Source organism: Hylobates moloch, unplaced genomic scaffold (genome assembly GCF_009828535.3).
Source record: "Hylobates moloch isolate HMO894 unplaced genomic scaffold, HMol_V3 SCAFFOLD_4, whole genome shotgun sequence".
In the NCBI taxonomy this organism is placed as follows: domain Eukaryota; kingdom Metazoa; phylum Chordata; class Mammalia; order Primates; family Hylobatidae; genus Hylobates; species Hylobates moloch.
In genome coordinates, this window is record NW_026652279.1 from 5,684,121 (window position 1) to 5,701,744 (window position 17,624).

The window sequence follows — 17,624 nt, forward strand, 5'->3', positions numbered from 1 at the left end:
AAATTGCATGTCACGGGGGTTTGGTGTACCAATTATTTCATCATCTAGGTAATAGAACCCAAAAGGTAGTTTTTTGATCCTCACCTTCCTCCCACCCTCCACTCTCAAGTAGACCCTGGTGTCTGTTGTTCCTTTCTTTGTATCCATGTGTATTTTAATTTTTAGCTCCCACTTTTAAGTGAGAACATGCTGTACTTGGTTTTCTGTTTCTGTGTTAGTTTGCTTAGGATTAGGGTCTCCAGCTCCATCCATGTTGCTACAAAGGACATGATCTCGTTCTTTTTTTATGGCTGCATAGTATTCTGTCTTGTATATGTACCACATTTTCTTTGTCTAGTCTACTGTTGATGGGCATTTAGGTTGATTCCATGTCTTTGTTATTGCGAATAGTGTGGCAGTGAACATACACATACATGTGTCTTTATGGTAGAATGATTTATACTCCTTTGGGTATATACCCAATAATGAGATTGCTGGGGTGAATGGTAGTTCTGTTTTTAGCTCTTTGAGGAATCACCACACTGCTTTCCACAATGGTTGAACTAGTTTATGCTCCCACCAACAGTGTATTAGCATTCCTTTTTCTCTGCAACCTTGACAGCATCTGTTTTTTTGTTTTGTTTTGTTTTGTTTTTACTTTTTAATAATAGCCATCCTGACCAGTGTGAGATGGTATCTCTTTGTGCTTTTGATTTGCATTTCTCTAATGATTAGTGATGTTGGGCACTTTTTCATATGCTTCTTGGCCATATGTATGTCTTCTTTTGAAAGTGTCTGTTCATGTCCTTTGCCCACTTTTTTTTTTTTTTTTTTTTTTTTTTGAGACAGAGTCTCGCTCTGTCACCCAGGCTGGAGTTCAGTGGCGCAATCTCGGCTCACTGCAAGCTCCGCCTCCTGGGTTCATGCCATTCTCCTGCCTCAGCCTCTCCGAGTAGCTGGGACTACAGGCGCCCGCCACCACGCCCGGCTAATTTTTTATATTTTTTAGTAGAGACGGGGTTTCACCGTGGTCTCGATCTCCTGACCTCGTGATTCGCCCGCCTCGGCCTCCCAAAGTGCTGGGATTACAAGCGTGAGCCACCACGCCCGGCCTTGCCCACTTTTTAATGGGGTTCTTTGTTTTTTGATTGTTGATTTAAGTTCCTTATAGATGCTGGATATTAGACTTTTGACAGATGCACAGTCTGCAAATATTTTCTCCCATTTTGTAAGTTTTCTGGTTTACTCTGTTGATACTTTCTTCTGCTGTCCAAAAGCTCCTTAGTTTAACTAGTTCCCATTTGCCAGTTTTTGTTTTTATCACAATTGCTTTTGGTGTTTTCATCATGAAATCTCTGCCAGCTCTTATGTCCGGGATGCATTTCCTAGGTTATCTTCTAGGGTTTTTATAGTTTTGGGTTTTACATTTAAGTCTTTAATCCATCTTGAGTTGTTTTTGTATATGGTGTAAGAAACGGGTCCAGTTTTAATCTTCTGCATAGGGCTAGCCAGTTATCCTAGCACCATTTATTGAATAGGGAGTTCTTTCCTCATTCCTTGCTTTTCTCAATTTTCTCAAAGATCAGATGGTTGTAGGTGTGTGAAATTATTTCTAGGCTCTCTATTCTGTTCCATTGGTCTATGTGTCTGTTTTTATTACAGTGCCATGTTGTTTTGGTTACTGTAGCCTTATAGTATAGTTTGAAGTTGGGTAAAGTAATACCTCCAGCTTTATTCTTTTTGGTTAGAATTGCCTTGGTCATTCAGGCTCATTTTTTCCAAATTAATTTTAAAATAGTTTTGTTTTAATCTCGTAAAGAAGGTCATTGGTAGTTTGATAGGAATAGCATTGAATCTATAAATTGCTTTGGGCAGTATTGCTATTTTAACAATATGGATTCTTCCTCTCCATGAGCATGGAATGTTTTTCCATTTGTTTGTGTCATCTCTGATTTATTTCAGCAGTGTTTTGTAATTCTCATCGTAGAGATTTTTCATCTCCATGATTTGCTGTATTCCTAGGTATTTTATTCTTTTTGTGATTATTGTGAGTGAGCCTGTGTTCTTGATTTGGCTTTCAGCTTGGATGTTATTGGTGTATGGAAATGCTACTGATATTTGTACACTGATTTTGTATCCTAAAACTTTGCTGAAGTTGTCTGTTGGATAAAGGAGCTTCTGGGCAGAGACTATGAGACTTTCCAGGTACAGAATCATATCATCTGCAAAGGGGATAGTTTGCCTTCCTCTCTTCCTATTCGGATGCCTTTCATTTCTTTCTCTTGCCTGATTGCTCTGGCTAGGACTTCCCACACAACGTTGAATAGGAGTGGTTAGAGAGGGCATTCCTGTCTTGTTCTGGTTTTCAAGGGGAATTCTTCCAGCTTTTGTATATTCAGTATGATGTTGGCTGTGGGTTTGTCATAGATGGCTCTTATTACTTTGAAGTATGTTTCTTCAATGCCTAGTTTGTTGAGGGTTCTTAATATGAAGGGATGTTGAATTTTATTGAAAGCATTTTCTGCATCTAATGAGATGATCATGTGGTTTTTATTTTTATTTCTGTTTATTTGGTAAATCACATTTATTAATTTGTGTATGTAGAACCAATCTTTCATCCCAGGGATAAACCCTGCTTGATCATGGTAAATTAGATTTTTGATGTGCTGCTGGATTCAGTTTGCTAGTATTTTGTTGAAGATTTTTGCATCTATGTTCATCAAGGATATTGGCCTGATGAACAGTGTTTTCTTTTTAATTGTGTCTTTTCCTGGTTTTGTTATCAGGATAATATTGGCCTCATAGGATGAGTTGGGGAAGAGTCCCTCCTCCTCAATTTTTTGGAACAGTTTTGGTAGGAATGGTCCCAATTCTTTATGCATCTGGTAGAGTTTGGCTGTGATTCCATCTGGTCCTGAGCTTTTACTGGTTGGCAGTCCTTGTATTACTGATTCAATTTCAGAAGTCATTATTAGTCTGTTCACGGATTCATTTTCCTCCTGGTTCAATCTTGGGAAATTTCCAGGGATTTGTCCATTTCTTCTAGGTTTTCTAGTTTGTGTGTATAGAGGTTTTCATAGTAGTTTCTGAGTAGTTTCTCCACTCCATTTTTGTGGAGTCAGTGGTAATATCCCCTTTGTCATTTCTGATTGTGTTTATTTGGAACTTCTATTTTTTTCTTTACAAGTCTAGCTACCAGTCTATCTATCTTATTAATTCTTTCAAAAAACCAACTTTAAGATTCATTGATCTTCTGTATGGTTTTTCACATCCCATTTCCTTCAGTTCGGCTCTGATTTTAATTATTTCTTGTCTTCTACTGGCTTGGAGATGGTTTGCTCTTGTTTCCCTAGTTCCAATAGTTGTGATATTAGGTTGTTAATTTGAGATCTTCGTAACTTTTTGATGTGGGTGTTTAGTGCTGTAAACTTCCTTCTTAACACTGCTTTTGCTGTGTCCCAGAGATTCTGGTATGTTATGTCTTTTTTCTAATCTTTGAATAATTTATTGACGTCTGCCTAGATTCCATTATTTACCTAGAAGTTACCCAGGAGCAGGCTGTTTAATTTCCACCTAATTGTATTATTTTGAGTGATTTTCTCAGCACTGATTTCTATTTTTGTTGCTCTGTGGTACATGAACGTGGTTGATATGATTTTCAAAAATTTACTGAGGATGGTAAAAATTCTCAATTTTAATCACATTATTATTTGATCTAATTAAAATCTTGTTGCTGTTGTAAGGGCAAATTTTGCCATGTGAAATTTTGTTTGGGAAAACCATTGGCCAGTGCCTTGATCATTTGCTCTAATTATAAAATGAGTTTTTACATACATAAGCTTATGTAAAAGAAAAGTAATCTCTAATTCTACCATTGCCACTTGATATATTCTTATGTAATGTTATATACATCGATATATATTTTTTAACAAAATTGGGATCATTTTATATATTCCTTCATTCATTCTTTCACTCAACAAATGTTGATGGCACCTCTCTGCCAAGAATCAGAAATGAGCTAGGTAGTCAAAATCCTTGCATCCATGGAACTAACATCTTATTGGAAGAAGTAGGCAAATAAACCGTTCTAAATTGTGAAAAGTGCTGAGCAAAAAAGAATAAGGGGATAGAGAGAAAGGTTTACATTTTAATTGCAGGGCTCAGGGAAGTCTATCTGGGGAGGGGACCATTCATGAGGACCATTTAAGGTGATAAAGCAGGTCATATGGCTATAAGGGATAAGAAAGGAATTCTGGGCCAAGGGAATAGCAAATGTGAAGTCCCTGAGGCAGGAATGTGCCCTTCTACACAATGGCTCTAAGGGATAGGAAAGGAATTCTGGACAGAGGGAACAGCAAGTGCAAAGGCCCTGGCCTGTGTGCAAAGGTTTCCACACTACTATTTCCACTTCAGTCTATCAGAAACATTTCCTCTTACAGTCATTCATTTCAGAAATATTTATTGAGCAGCTGCTATGTGTTAGGTACCATTCTTTGTGATGGGCAGACAGTAATGAACATCTTAGGCAAAAATCTGCCCACAAGATACAAACAAGTAAATATATAATGTACCAGTTGATGAACATGAAACTGAGAAAAATGAAACTGGAAAAGGAACATAGGGAATTTAACATAGGATGCTATTTATATGTGGTGGGCAAGAAAGCATCATGATACAATGAAATTTGAGCATTGATTTGAAGAAAGAAAGAAGAAGGAGCCATGTGGGTCCCAATGGATGGGAGTGCCCAGGGTAAAGCTTTAAGCTACACATGCTCTTGGTGAGTTTGAGCAGCAGACAGAGGGCCTATGCAGCTGGAGTGATCATAGGTCCCTGCTATGGTGCATGTAGGCTCCTGCTCCATAGCCTTATATGATTTATATTATTGTTGTTGCTGTCGTTATTGCTTTTATTCGTGATATGAAAGTTTACATTTATTTGTCACTCACTATTTACCAGGCATTGTGCTAAACACTTGATTTATACTAACTTATTTTATCCTCAGTATCATCCTACAAGAGGGTTACTATTATTATTTCAACTTACAGAGAGGTAAACTGAGGCCTCAAGTAGTCTAGCAAATGGACACATGGGTAACAGGTAGTAAGTGTCAAAGTAAGGACTAAAACCCAGATCTGCCTAATGACAAAGTCTGAACTTTTAATTCAGATAAGAGAAACTTAGTTATATTACTGATGCCTCTTTACAAAATGGCACTAAGGGATAAAAGGTTGAACCAGCTTCTTAAAATACCATATTTATTCCAAAGATATAGATCCTTGACTTCAATCAGAAGCTTGTTTATGGGAAATGACTTCTTACTATTTTTTATATTTAAATTAAGCAGGACCTCAAATCCTTTTTTTTTTTTTTTTTTTTTTTAGCAATGAGATCTCATCCTGTTGCCCAGGCTGAACTGGCTGCAGTGCAGTGATGCAATCGTAGCTCACTGCAACTTCAAACTCCTGGGATCAGGTGATCCTCCCGCCTCGGGCTCACAGGTTGATCGGACTACAGTCATGCCCCACCATGCCCAGCTATTTTTTAAATTTTTTGTAGTGATGAAGTCTCACTGTGTTGCCTAGGCTTGTCTTGAACTCCTGGTTTCAAGCAATCATCCTGCCTTGGCCTCCCAAAATGCTGGGATTAGAGTCAAAACCAACTTAAAAAAACTTTTTAGTGTCTTAGTTTTAAATAGGAAGATCAGTATTCCATAAGGCAGATGGCCAGGCTTAGAATCCTTGCTCCTCCACTTATTAATTCATGACTTCAAGCAATTTGTTTAACTTTTGGTGTCTCCATTTCCTCAACTGTAAAATGGGGTCAGGATTGGTATCTATTTCATGGTGCAGTTGTCAGGATTAAATGAGTCAAAACGTATAAACTTGGAATAATACTTGACACATAATAAAAACTCAATAAATGTTACGTATGAATATTATTATTTGAACAAATAAATCTAACATAGTTTTCTCCAATTTCCAATTGAAAGGTCTTCACATGACTATTCTTTAAGTGTTTCCCCATTCTATGGGCCTTTCTACAAGTCTATTTCTAATTATGATGAATATAAATAATGAAAACCATCATACTATAGGTAATGCTTTAAGGTAACTGTGGGCCCTAATAAATATGTAATATCAAGAGAACAGAGCCCATATTTTGCATTTTTTAATCCTCTGTAAGACCTTCCTCAATGCTCAGCACATTACTCAAAAATTTCTATTTGAATAAAAGCATGAATGAATGAAGGTACCAGACTGAACATGAACAGAAAGTCATGATTTGACACAGTCAATCTGGCTTATTTATTTGCAACTATTCCTCTAATTTCAAATTCAGACCCAAACAATTGAGTTTCTTTATTCCAAATGTTTGTATTACTGTTGAAACAGCTGTAGATATTGTATTTGTTTGCTTGTTTATACCTCTCTACCTCATCTCAGAAAGGCTCATAAGGACATTTAAAAACCAAGGCGTAATTGAATGAAAATGAAAAGTAAAAAGAAGAAAGGGAATATAAAACAAAATAAGGAATCAGGTTCAAATACCCATGCCATCAAAACCCTACGAATGGGTCACACATTGGCCCTTAGTTTTCTAGAGCCAGCATGAAAAAAAAGGTAAACTGGTGAGTTACATAATTCACAACAGCCACTGGATGGAGTGACTTGCAGAAGATTCAGCCACTCTTAGTAGTGAGACCCTCCAGAACATTCTCCACAAAGATCACACCTAACAAATGTCTGGCACCACAGCATCTTTAGAGTGTAAAAGTTCCTTCAGTGTAGATCATGGGATCATGATGAAAAGTATTCAGCCACACCGTGAGAGCAAGATACAGAGCAAGTCAGATGCACTATGCCCTCGGGCAGGAAAGAAACACATGCCAAATTTTCTACTTGAGAAGGTTATTATTAACAACAAAAGGGCAAACTGTTTCTGTTGGCATATCCAATATACTTTTTTTCTCTCCTGGTCGGCATTTTTATTATTTTAGGTAAGCAGCATGCAACATTTTTACAATAGTCAAACATATATATAGTCAATCTGAATTTTTTTTATACTATGTTCTAATGGTCTAAATCTTAGACATGTCTCCCACCTGCCACCCCATCCGAGTCATGAGGGGGAATGAGAGATGTAGCCCTCATCATCAGAAGTCTGGAGGTGGTCTCTACAAAACTCATCCCGTTACATCCTAGAAATTTCGTTTGATATGCATAAAAGCTTCTTTCCCCTGTGAACAGCAGATGATTTTCAGGGTCAGACAGACGTAGATTTGAACTCTGGCTCTGCAACTTTCTATGTGTACCTTATATCTGTGAGTTTCAGCTTTCTCCTCTTTAAAATGGGCATAAGAATACTGTCTAATATGATTATTGTAAGAATAATTTTATAGAAAACCTCTCACCCATAGCAGGCACTCAAAAACATTACAGCTCTTATTGTCTTCCACATAACATAGTTCCACATTGGTTAACATATTGGTTAACCAATAACATATAGATAACACATTGGTTTGTTAAGTGAACAAATGAAAGAATGAATGAATGAATGAGTGAACACTGCCATCCAAGAATCTTAAACAATTAGCAGATCTGTCTAAAGGTTTGGAATCATGACAGATTGGTGGTTAAGAACTTGGACTCAGTATTCAGGTTGCCTGGGCTTGAATCCTGATGCCATCATGAATTATCTGTGAAGTCTCAGACAAGCTTTTCAACCATTCTCTATCTTAGTTTGACATCTGCAAATAGGATGACGTACCATTCCTTACAGGGATGTTGTAGGAACAATTAGGTGTGGGTTATAAAGTCCTTAGCATCATTCTTGGGATCGAGTAAGCACTTAATAAATATTACTGTTATTATTTATTTTATAGAAAGATAAATATAATATCATAAAGCTTTCTTTTATTTGTTTTTCTAAATGTTTTCCCTGTTTCCAGTGCTATGGGATCTTAAAATTTTCCAAAAGGCAAACCAAATAGTTATATAAACAAATCAACTTGTTTCTAGAACTCACATTCTCTTTTACCATTTTCTATTCTGATTTGTTTCTGTAGGACTTCATCGTCACTGTAGTCTTTTCATTCTTGTGGTTGGTGGGTTCATCGGCTTGGGCAAAAGGACTGTCTGACGTCAAAGTTGCAACAGATCCCAAGGAAGTATTGCTACTAATGTCAGCTTGCAAACAGCCATCCAACAAATGCATGATCGTCCACAGCCCTGTTATGTCAAGCTTAAACACTTCTGTGGTAAGTATTTTTCATCTGTGCTTTACTGTTCACATCTTTGTTTGCCAGTGAAAATAATAAGAAAAACATCTGAGAAGTCATCTTGAAAATTGTTGCCTACAAAACTAGGCCAATCGAAAGGCGAGATACTTCACCTCAGGTGCAGGATGATCACTTGGCCCTAAGGTTTTTTATTGTCAGAATCCATCATTCGTAATGTTGCCAATTAAGGAGTTTTTATTAAGAACCCCGCAGGTATTGGCAGCTGCTGCTTAGGTGACAGTCCAGTTGAAACTCTAAGCCAGAAGCAAATATAAAATCTGAACTTTGGCCAGACGCGATGGCGCACGCCTATAATCCCAGCACTTTAGGAGGCCAAGGTGGGAGGATCACCTGAGATCAGGAGTTCAAGACCATCCTGGCCAACATGGTGAAACCCCATCTCTACTAAAAATACAAAAAAAAACTAGCCAGGCCAGGCATGGTGGCTCATGCCTATAGTCCCAGCTACTCGGAAGGCTGAGGCATGAGAATCACTTGAACCCCAGAGGCGGAGGTTGCAGTGAGCCAAGATCAGGCCACTGCACCCAAGCCTGGGCAACAGAGTAAGACTCGGTCTCAAAAACAAAAACAAAAACAAACTGAACTTTAAGGTTGAAGCCAGACAAAAGTTAAAAGGAGTATTTGAGCGCATACAAGTTCCTGGGGAGAAAACTCTGTTCAAGCCACATGTAGTTAGAGTACACCCAACTGATTAGAGAAAAATACACAGACCTAGTAGGATGAAAAAAGAAATTCATAATGTAAAAAAGTACTTACAATAGCCATGGTAATTTTTGAATTTTCTCCATGCTTCTGGTTTAGTTACTTTATAACTTTGGAAAAGCTGCACTGTATTAGTTGAACAAAGTCAAATGTTATCATCAAGAGTACGGCTCTTACAAGAAAAGAGAAAATCTGACAGCAGGGACACTAATTGGATTTTTAGTTTATAAGTATAAGAACTTGTATTATTCCAAAGAAAGAAGCTGTATCTGAGAAATACATAAGCAATAATGGCAGCAAAAAGCAGCAGTTATCGAAGAATAGAAGGCTCAGCAGTGTTTGCTGAAAGAACATTCTTTAGCACACCCTAGAAATAATTATCTTTGCTTCAAGATTAACCTGTGTTTCTACAGCTTTCTGAAATTCAATCTGCGAAGGCACTTAAGAAGAGAAAAAGGGTTGCTACTCTGACTGGACTGTGATTTCTGCTTTGGTGAGATAGTAACCATGAAAATAAACTGCATTAGGGTCTCACAATCATTTTTGTTCATTGCTGACCACACTTGTAAATGAATACTTTGAGGTATACATTACCATATTTACTTATACTTCTGTAGTTTATTTATAGACAGTATTTAATGAAAGCTATTGCAACCCTGATCTCAAAATCTAACAGGACAAAGATAAAATTGCTTGATATGTTTGTTAGTTTAATAACTAAGCTCCCAATAAATTATGACATTCTGCATGGTTCTTCTAATTCCACTTCTGATATATCTAATAATTTTTAGACTAAAAGATAGAAATTATGAATGAAAAACAATGTGATGTGTCTCCTAAAACCAAAATAAAGAATGAATTGAAACCAAATAATGTGATGTGTGTGAAAGGACAGGTCCAGTGGTGGTGTAGTGATGTATCCATATCAGTTAACAGTCTTCTAGTTCCTAGTGACAGAAAACTCAGTTCAAACTGGCTAAGGCAAACCAATCGTCATATCCCTAAAGTCTGTTTTTGCAGTCCACTTCTGGTACCAATGTTTGTATGCATTAGAATAATCAAAGCTGACTCTAACTACAACAGGAAAAAAGTATTTGGAAGGATATTAAGTAGCTCATACAACTTGATGAAACCTGAAGAAACAGGTTCTAGAAAGAGCAGAATCTAGAGCAGAATGAGAGTTCTAGATGTTCAGTACCAAATAATTGTTTCGTACAGTTGCCATTAGTGGAAAGTTTTACCTAACCTTGCATTGCTCTGCTCAAAATGCAAAGCTCCAGGAGAGAGCTCAAGCCATTTAACTGAAACTTGGCTCTGCAAAGAAAGTCAGATTTCTAATACCAACAGCAGGGGAAAGCACATTAATCAACCAAAACACAATATTTTTATTTCAAATTGTTTGGCTTCAAATCATATTGAGCTAGCTTATGCAAAAACTGAAAATAGTTGGAAAGACAATAAAAGTGTGTCTTCCCAGGGCAAAACCCAACAGCCAAGAACTGGAAGACTGTCAGGAAGCTGGACAGTTCTTACCCTCCATCTCTCATCTCTCTTTCTTTCTGCATCCCTGTCCCTTTCTGCATGTTTGTTACATTATTCTCTCTTTTCAGATGAAATTTTATTTCTTTTTTTTCATCCACACAGCAGAAGATAGCCACTCTACAGTTTCTAAGTTTATATGTATTTTTTAAAGAAACGGCTTGGACTGAACGAAAATCACTCAGGTCCAATTGTGAATTTCTGCTAGAGAGAATCTCTTTTGCCCACCTTAGGCCAGATGCCCACCTCAGTCTCATCAGTTATGAATACAGGGTTTGGAGAATGCTGTCGTAGAAACATGGCTCAGAGAACACACTTTACTGGGCAAACATAGGTTTTGGAGTAGGAGCCAGACACATACCACAATAAATGACCTCTACAAGTAAACGAGTCAGGAAATAATAGTCATATTCTCTACCTTGGTAACAAATTTACTATCTTCAAAGCACTTTGACACCTATAATTTTATAGTAACACTAAAATATAGGTAAGATATCCAGATACTACAAATACTGGGAGCTGAGGTAAACTGTCTAATCCTTAGTTTTATCATCTGTAAAATGGGGATAATTGCACCACAGACCTCAATACTGTTCAAAGAATTCAGTGAGATAATCTATAAAAAAATACTTGGCATCATGCCCAGCTTATGGCAAATGCTCAATACATGTCAACTGAAAATGGCTACTGAAATACGATCATTCCTTAATGTCATACAGTGTTAGAGCCTAAATAGAGGAGGAAGAAATAATGTGTTTAAGTCTCTAAATTTCTTTCAAAGTTTCACGGAGCACAAAGAGTTTAGCCATAATTTCAACTTCTGCTTCTCCAGCTTCACTCCAGACAAATCTTACTACATCTTTTTAGACAATCAAGATCTTGTCTCCCCATTTTTTGCGTGTTATGTACAGTGTCTTTCAATCTCTCCTTCTGTTGTCCCCAAGTCTGAGCTTGAATCAAATTCTTACCCCAATTTCAGTTGCAACAAAATAGCAAAAAAGAGTTCAAGGGCCCAAGTGACCCTAAAATGTGCCAGCCAAGAGATCTGTGACACTGGAGTAAAAAATCAGTACTTAAATATGCCCCTTGAAATGCCTTGTTTATGTTCTTACTTTTAGTAGCATTTCCTTGATGTCCAAGCTTTTCTTCAGCATCCCTTTTAAAAAACCAAATAGTAACAAGCAAAAGAGAGAGATCAATAGATAGGAAATAGCTAAAATTACATCCCTGGACAGAGCCATGCCTGAAAAGATCCTTGATAATTTTTCCTGCTCTCCCCTCCCCTCTCCTCCCCTCCCCTCCCCTCTCCTCCTCTCCTCTCTCCTCCCTTCTCCTCTCTTCTCCTCTCCTTTTCTGTTTTCCTTTCCTTTCGTTTCCTTTTTTTCTTTTTTTTTGAGACAGGGTTTTGCTCTGTCACCCAGGCAGGAGGTGCGGTGGTACAATCATAGCTCACTATAACCTGGAACTCTTGGGCTCAAGGGATCCTGCTGCCTCAGCCTTCCAAGTACCCCTTCTGAGTACCTGGGACTATAGGCATGTGCTAACATGCCCAGCTAATTTTTTTTTTTTTAAGAGACAAGGTCTTGCTATGTTGCCCAGGCTACTCAGTAATTTTTTATACTCATATATTGACATACACTTATAAAGGTGCAATTTAATCAAGATCCCCCTTTTAATGGAAAATATTCTGGTTACCATACATATGGTAAAATGGTCCTGTATGCAAATTAGAGTCTTGTCAGTAGTTAACTAATTTATTTTGTTCAAGCAACTACTATACCTTATTTGTGTTTTGTATGTCCCTCAGCAGGTAGCCTAGAGCATGGCACAAAATAGGTTCTCAATTAGTGTAAAAAGGAAGGAAAGAGGATGCAAGAGGAGAGAAGGAAGAAGGAGGGAGGTCTGGATAAACCAGTCTTTAATTAGATCAGTTGGTGGCCTAGAGAGTTGATTTTGGCTATTGTCTCAAGAACATCATCTCATTGTTTATGCCTCAGTTCAATTTACGCTACAGTAAAAAAAAAAAAAAAAAGTCAGCAAAATACAATTCACGGAAATATTTTAGAAAATAATTCAGAGCATAGTTTACCATTTAGTAAGTATTTGCTAATGTGTTCAGCACTGTCCAGCTACTTTACACACATCCTCTTTAATCCTCCCAAATGTCTTCCAAGAAAGGAATTCTTGTCTCCATTCCATACAAGAAACAAAACAAAAACAAAAATGAAGTCTACAGACTAAATGCCTTGTCCCAGGTAGCAGGGCAAGAAAGTACAGTCCCCAGGGCACTTTGATTTCAAAGCCTGTAGAGATTACTCCAAGACTAAGACTCCATTCATGCGCTGCTAAAATATTGAAATATTTTGATAGTCTCAGCTCCGAGTCTCCAAGTCCCAGGCTCTTGACTACACCAGTGCCCTCTCTGCCACCACTACCCACAAGCCACTATGGATCATCTCACTGTCCAGAAACCAAGGGATAGATTTTGACGCAGCAAAGGACTTCCAGCACCCTACTCCAGGACCGTGGCCACTGCCCCAAGTCCATTTTGATTGGTCAGCGTTGTGCTAGGGGGTGGTGATTAAATATACTTTAATGTTATCACAGCTTTGCATTATACTACTGTTACCTGTCTCCATTAGGGGGCTGTTAAAACAGACTGCCTGTAGTTAATTCCCAAGTCAATCAACCAGCCTTGGAAAAGGCTGCAGAACAAGCCGTGGAATGAGGACTTCTGTTTGGGCCTCATGCAAACCGTTCTGCTTCCATCAAACCTTAGGCCCTGGGGAAGCAACACCCAGTCCTCTGACTCACTGACACCCTCCTGGAGAGTAAGAGGAATTTCCATAGGAAAGTTTCACATCCAGTTCTTAAGAAAATATTTTACACTTCTCTGAAACCTGCACTTTATTCATAGTCCGGTTTCAGCATTCACTTATCCCTGTGAGAGGCACAGAAAGTGCAATTATTCAAGCAGTCAACCGCCCAATATGCTATCATGCATATGCTTATTTGCATATCACCTGTATCATTGCTTACCCTATATTTTTAATTGACTCACTTTCTTTATATGATTACAATAAATGGAAAAGCAAAAGCAGTATCTCTAACCATAAAGAGAAGATAGCCTTATAAATGAATGCACCATTATTAAAGTGAAAATTCTCAGCCCTGTGCCATCTGGAAATAATCTTACACACCATGAAGGATACTTTATTTGGAGAATAAATGATGCCTTAAGTAAGGTTTCCCAGTTATGGAACCAGAAGAGAGTTTGGATCACAGATCTACTACTCAGCAAGCCACGTGACCTTAGACAAGATTTCCACATCTTTAATATGGGTATGACAATAGCAACTTTTTCTTAGACTGATTCTTAGAGCAAGTGGATTGATACACACAAAGCCCTTTATGTAGTGCCTGACATGTAGTGCATCTAATAAAGGTCAAATATTCTAAATGAAATACCAGTTCCAAATGGAAAACTTGGAAGAGGACTCAACATTAAAGTGAAAAGTGATTCTTTTGTATTGTGAAGGACTTTTCCAAAATTGAAATTTTTCTTAGGTTTTTGTCTAGTCTATCAATTCATTGGCTTTGATTCTCCTTCAGGTCTTTGGATTCTTGAACTTTATTCTCTGGGCTGGAAACATATGGTTTGTTTTCAAGGAGACTGGCTGGCATTCTTCGGGACAGAGATACCTTTCAGATCCAATGGAGAAGCACTCCAGCAGCTATAATCAAGGTGGTTACAACCAAGACAGCTATGGATCAAGCGGTGGGTACAGTCAGCAGGCGAGTTTGGGGCCATCCTCAGATGAGTTTGGCCAACAGCCTACTGGCCCCACTTCCTTTAGCAATCAGATTTAACAGAGCAGCATTTGCATTCTTCTGCAGATTGCCTCACCACCTTCCAATTCAGTAGCAGAAGAATTTTTTAAGGGTTTCAATCAATTATTAATGCAGAGAATATTGAATGTAAATCAGAGATCTCTAGTCTTCATTAAGGAAGAATGTCCTGGGTTGTGATAAATGATACTTAGAGATGAGATGACATGAGGAGATATATTATTCATCATAGATGGCTAATTGGAGAGTACCTTGTTATATATACAGATACTTTCATGGTCATTTTGTATGTATGTTAAAGTAGAAGTATTTTGTAGCTTAAAGTCTCTAGTATGTAATATGCATAAAGTAAATCAAATAGCATTGAGTTTTCTTATGCATTTTGATGTGAAAGATGTTATAATAATTTCTAGAAGACAATTTGGTGTATCACAATATGCATGTCTTGTTTTTTTTTTAGTTTTAGGTCCTATAGGGCTATGAGTCTCTAAGTTATTTGTTTCAGAAAATTATTCTTTTACGTGATAAATCAATGCTCATATGATTTAAGTGCATGAATAAGCATTTTCTCATACAATGAACATTTGAACTGTGTTTACAAAAATTTTCTGGTTTGCACCATGAATTTGTCAAATTGATATTTATAGGAATATATTCACTACTTTGTATACTTTGCAAATTTGTCTCTCTGGCTTTACCCAAGTTCTGAATGCATTGTAGTTAAGATTTGAGTTTTTCTTTTCCCCTATTAGTAGACATTTAGTGCTGCATATGATGACTGCCCAATATTTATTCTATTTACTTAGCTAAATATTTGTATTCTTGTAAACTTCTGTGGTGTTTTGTGGCTCTTATCTTGTGGACCATAAATAACACGGCCCAATAACTCTTTGTGTTTATGGAGTGTTGTTTTCTTAGAATAATGGAGATGCAGATGTAGATACCACAGTCAAGATACTGCCTTGCTGAAGTATTTATTTATAAAGAATATTCTGTAGAACCTCTACTACCAGCTACACTTTTAAATCCTGTTTATTTGTAAAGCTAATATGTTCCTCAATGTAATTATTAAAAATTCTCAAGTCACAGCTAAACTTACTAATTCTGATTTGAGTGTAGCCCATAAATTAAAAATGGCTTCCATATGCCACCCTGTATCCCAAAGAGAGTTCTCATGAAATATTCTCCAGAATGTATTTATTATCAAGAAAATGTCAATCTTCACTTCCTCGTTTGAACTCAGTTGAAACACCAGGACCCAATAGAGAGGGCAAGCTGAGCATCTGTATTTCCAGATAAAAGTTGTTATCGATGTATAAACTCATTGTGTGATTGGTGATGTTGGAAGCATTTTAGCACAAAACAGCCTTGTGTCTTAGATGATATCTGTAACCAGTTTCTGAATCCCTTTGGATAAAACTGTATTGTGATATCTATTTGATGTTAATAAAGTTATTGCATACAATGCTGGCTGGACAGTGGACAATTACAACAGTAGAACCTGGTTAGCTTTAACAATGACAGAAGTCTAAGAGTTAAATGCACAGTGTCTCCAATCTGTCACCCTGTCCTTGTTTCAGGAGCCCAGTGAGGTTCGTTCATTCATTCCACCATTCTAGGACTTCCTATGCACCTGTCACTTTGCATGCCACTGGGAATGCAGTAGTAAAAAGCAAAAACAGACAGTATGTTAAGAAGCTTACACTCTATTAGGAGAGACAGGCATTGAAATAATCACACCCCAATTATGCTGAGTGCAACAAAGAGAGGCACAGGATTCCACAGGAACATCTGTCAGAGAGGTTTGAACTAGTTAGGGAGAAGTCAAGAAGCTTCAGACCTCAAGACTACACATGGTTTAGCAAGGAAAAGGTGGGAGAGATGCATGTCCCAGGCAGAGAACAGCCTAACGAAGCTCTTTGATGGTAGGAGACAGGATGGATATGTAGGGTTGCCAGAGTTTAATGAACAAGAGGTTTTCCGGAAGTATGACTGCTGATGGGGACATGGGTGAAACCTGTCTGAAGGCCTAATCAGGAATTCTGTCTTTATCCTAAAGAAGCTAAGGGAAGGCATTGAAGGATTTTTGAGCAGGGGAAGAATGTGATGAGATTAGCATGTTGAAAGGATCTCAATGGCTACAGAGTAGAGAGTGGATTAGAGGAGGACAAGCGAGAAAAACATCCTGAGGATAAGGAAACAGGCCTTAACTCCTAGCATCTAGGAGGCAGTAGGCTGGGAGTGGGAGGAGGGGATGTGGTATGAGTTCTCCCTGCTCCCACCCCGACTCCCAATTCCCCCTTATTTCCTGGGACAGTGGCTGGATTTGACCGCTTCCTTCAGCACTGCGCAGGAGAAGAAAGTGTCCTCTGCTTTATAAGCTGTCGTGAACTCTGCAAAGTGGAGAAATCCTCCTAACCAGCAGTGATTTTTACCAGCCTTAGCAGTTCCAAAGCACTCTGGGCACTGATAAATGGAAAACACTACCTGCCGTGGTTGAGATACAGACATGCTTCCACGGTCCACCGCAGATTTGCAATAAAGACCTGCTCTAACCCAATGGGGATTTTGCTAAACTGATTTATTCCTTCAGGTTTCAAGAAAAGAGCAGTAGATTTGTTATTTATTTATTTATTTATTTATTTATTTATTTATTTATTTGAGATGGAGTCTCGCTCTATCGCCCAGGCTGGAGTGCAGTGGCGCGATCTCGGCTCACTGCAAGCTCCGCCTTCTGGGTTCAGGCCATTCTCCTGCCTCAGCCTCCCTAGCAGCTGGAACTACAGGCACTCGCCACCATGCCGTGCTAATTTTTTGTATTTTTAGTAGAGATGGGGTTTCACCGTGTTAGCCAAGATGGTCTCGATCTCCTGACCTCGTGATCCGCCTGCCTCAGCCTCCCAAAGTGCTGGGATTACAGGTGTAAGCCATAAAAAGAGAATAGCAGGTGAGTTTGAGTGTATGTATCCAATAAGACTAATATGGAATCTCAGCCTCAGTGCTCACTAGCTGTGTTTCAGGGTGTGACTTCACCTTCCCGCACCTTTGTTTTTTTAAGAGGAGGTAAAGCAAAGAAGTTAAATGGGTGGGCCCTGATATCGGACTGTCTGGGTGAGAATCACTCACTGCCATTTCCTCAACTCTCCTTTTTCTTCCTCAAAGCCTTCTTCAAAGCCCTGGGACTTTTCTGAAGCCACAGCATACAGGCAAGTGCAGCCTGGAAATGCAGGAGAGTTAACGCCCCAGGGAGCAC

The 17,624-nt window shown here is 38.3% G+C and overlaps 1 protein-coding gene across 2 annotated transcripts in view; it reads left to right on the top strand.

Annotated features, from left to right (window-relative positions):
- The window catches only part of SYNPR (synaptoporin), a 342,443-nt gene extending 326,582 nt beyond the window's left edge, over nt 1-15,861 (top strand). For both annotated transcript variants that reach the window (XM_032149416.2, XM_032149417.2), the window contains 2 exons: nt 8,048-8,239; nt 14,135-15,861. In XM_032149416.2, coding sequence (XP_032005307.1) covers nt 8,048-8,239; nt 14,135-14,392 — 450 coding nt within the window. In that variant the 3' untranslated portion in view covers nt 14,393-15,861. The remainder of the gene's footprint in view (nt 1-8,047; nt 8,240-14,134) is intronic.
- Nucleotides 15,862-17,624: the final 1,763 nt, after the last annotated feature.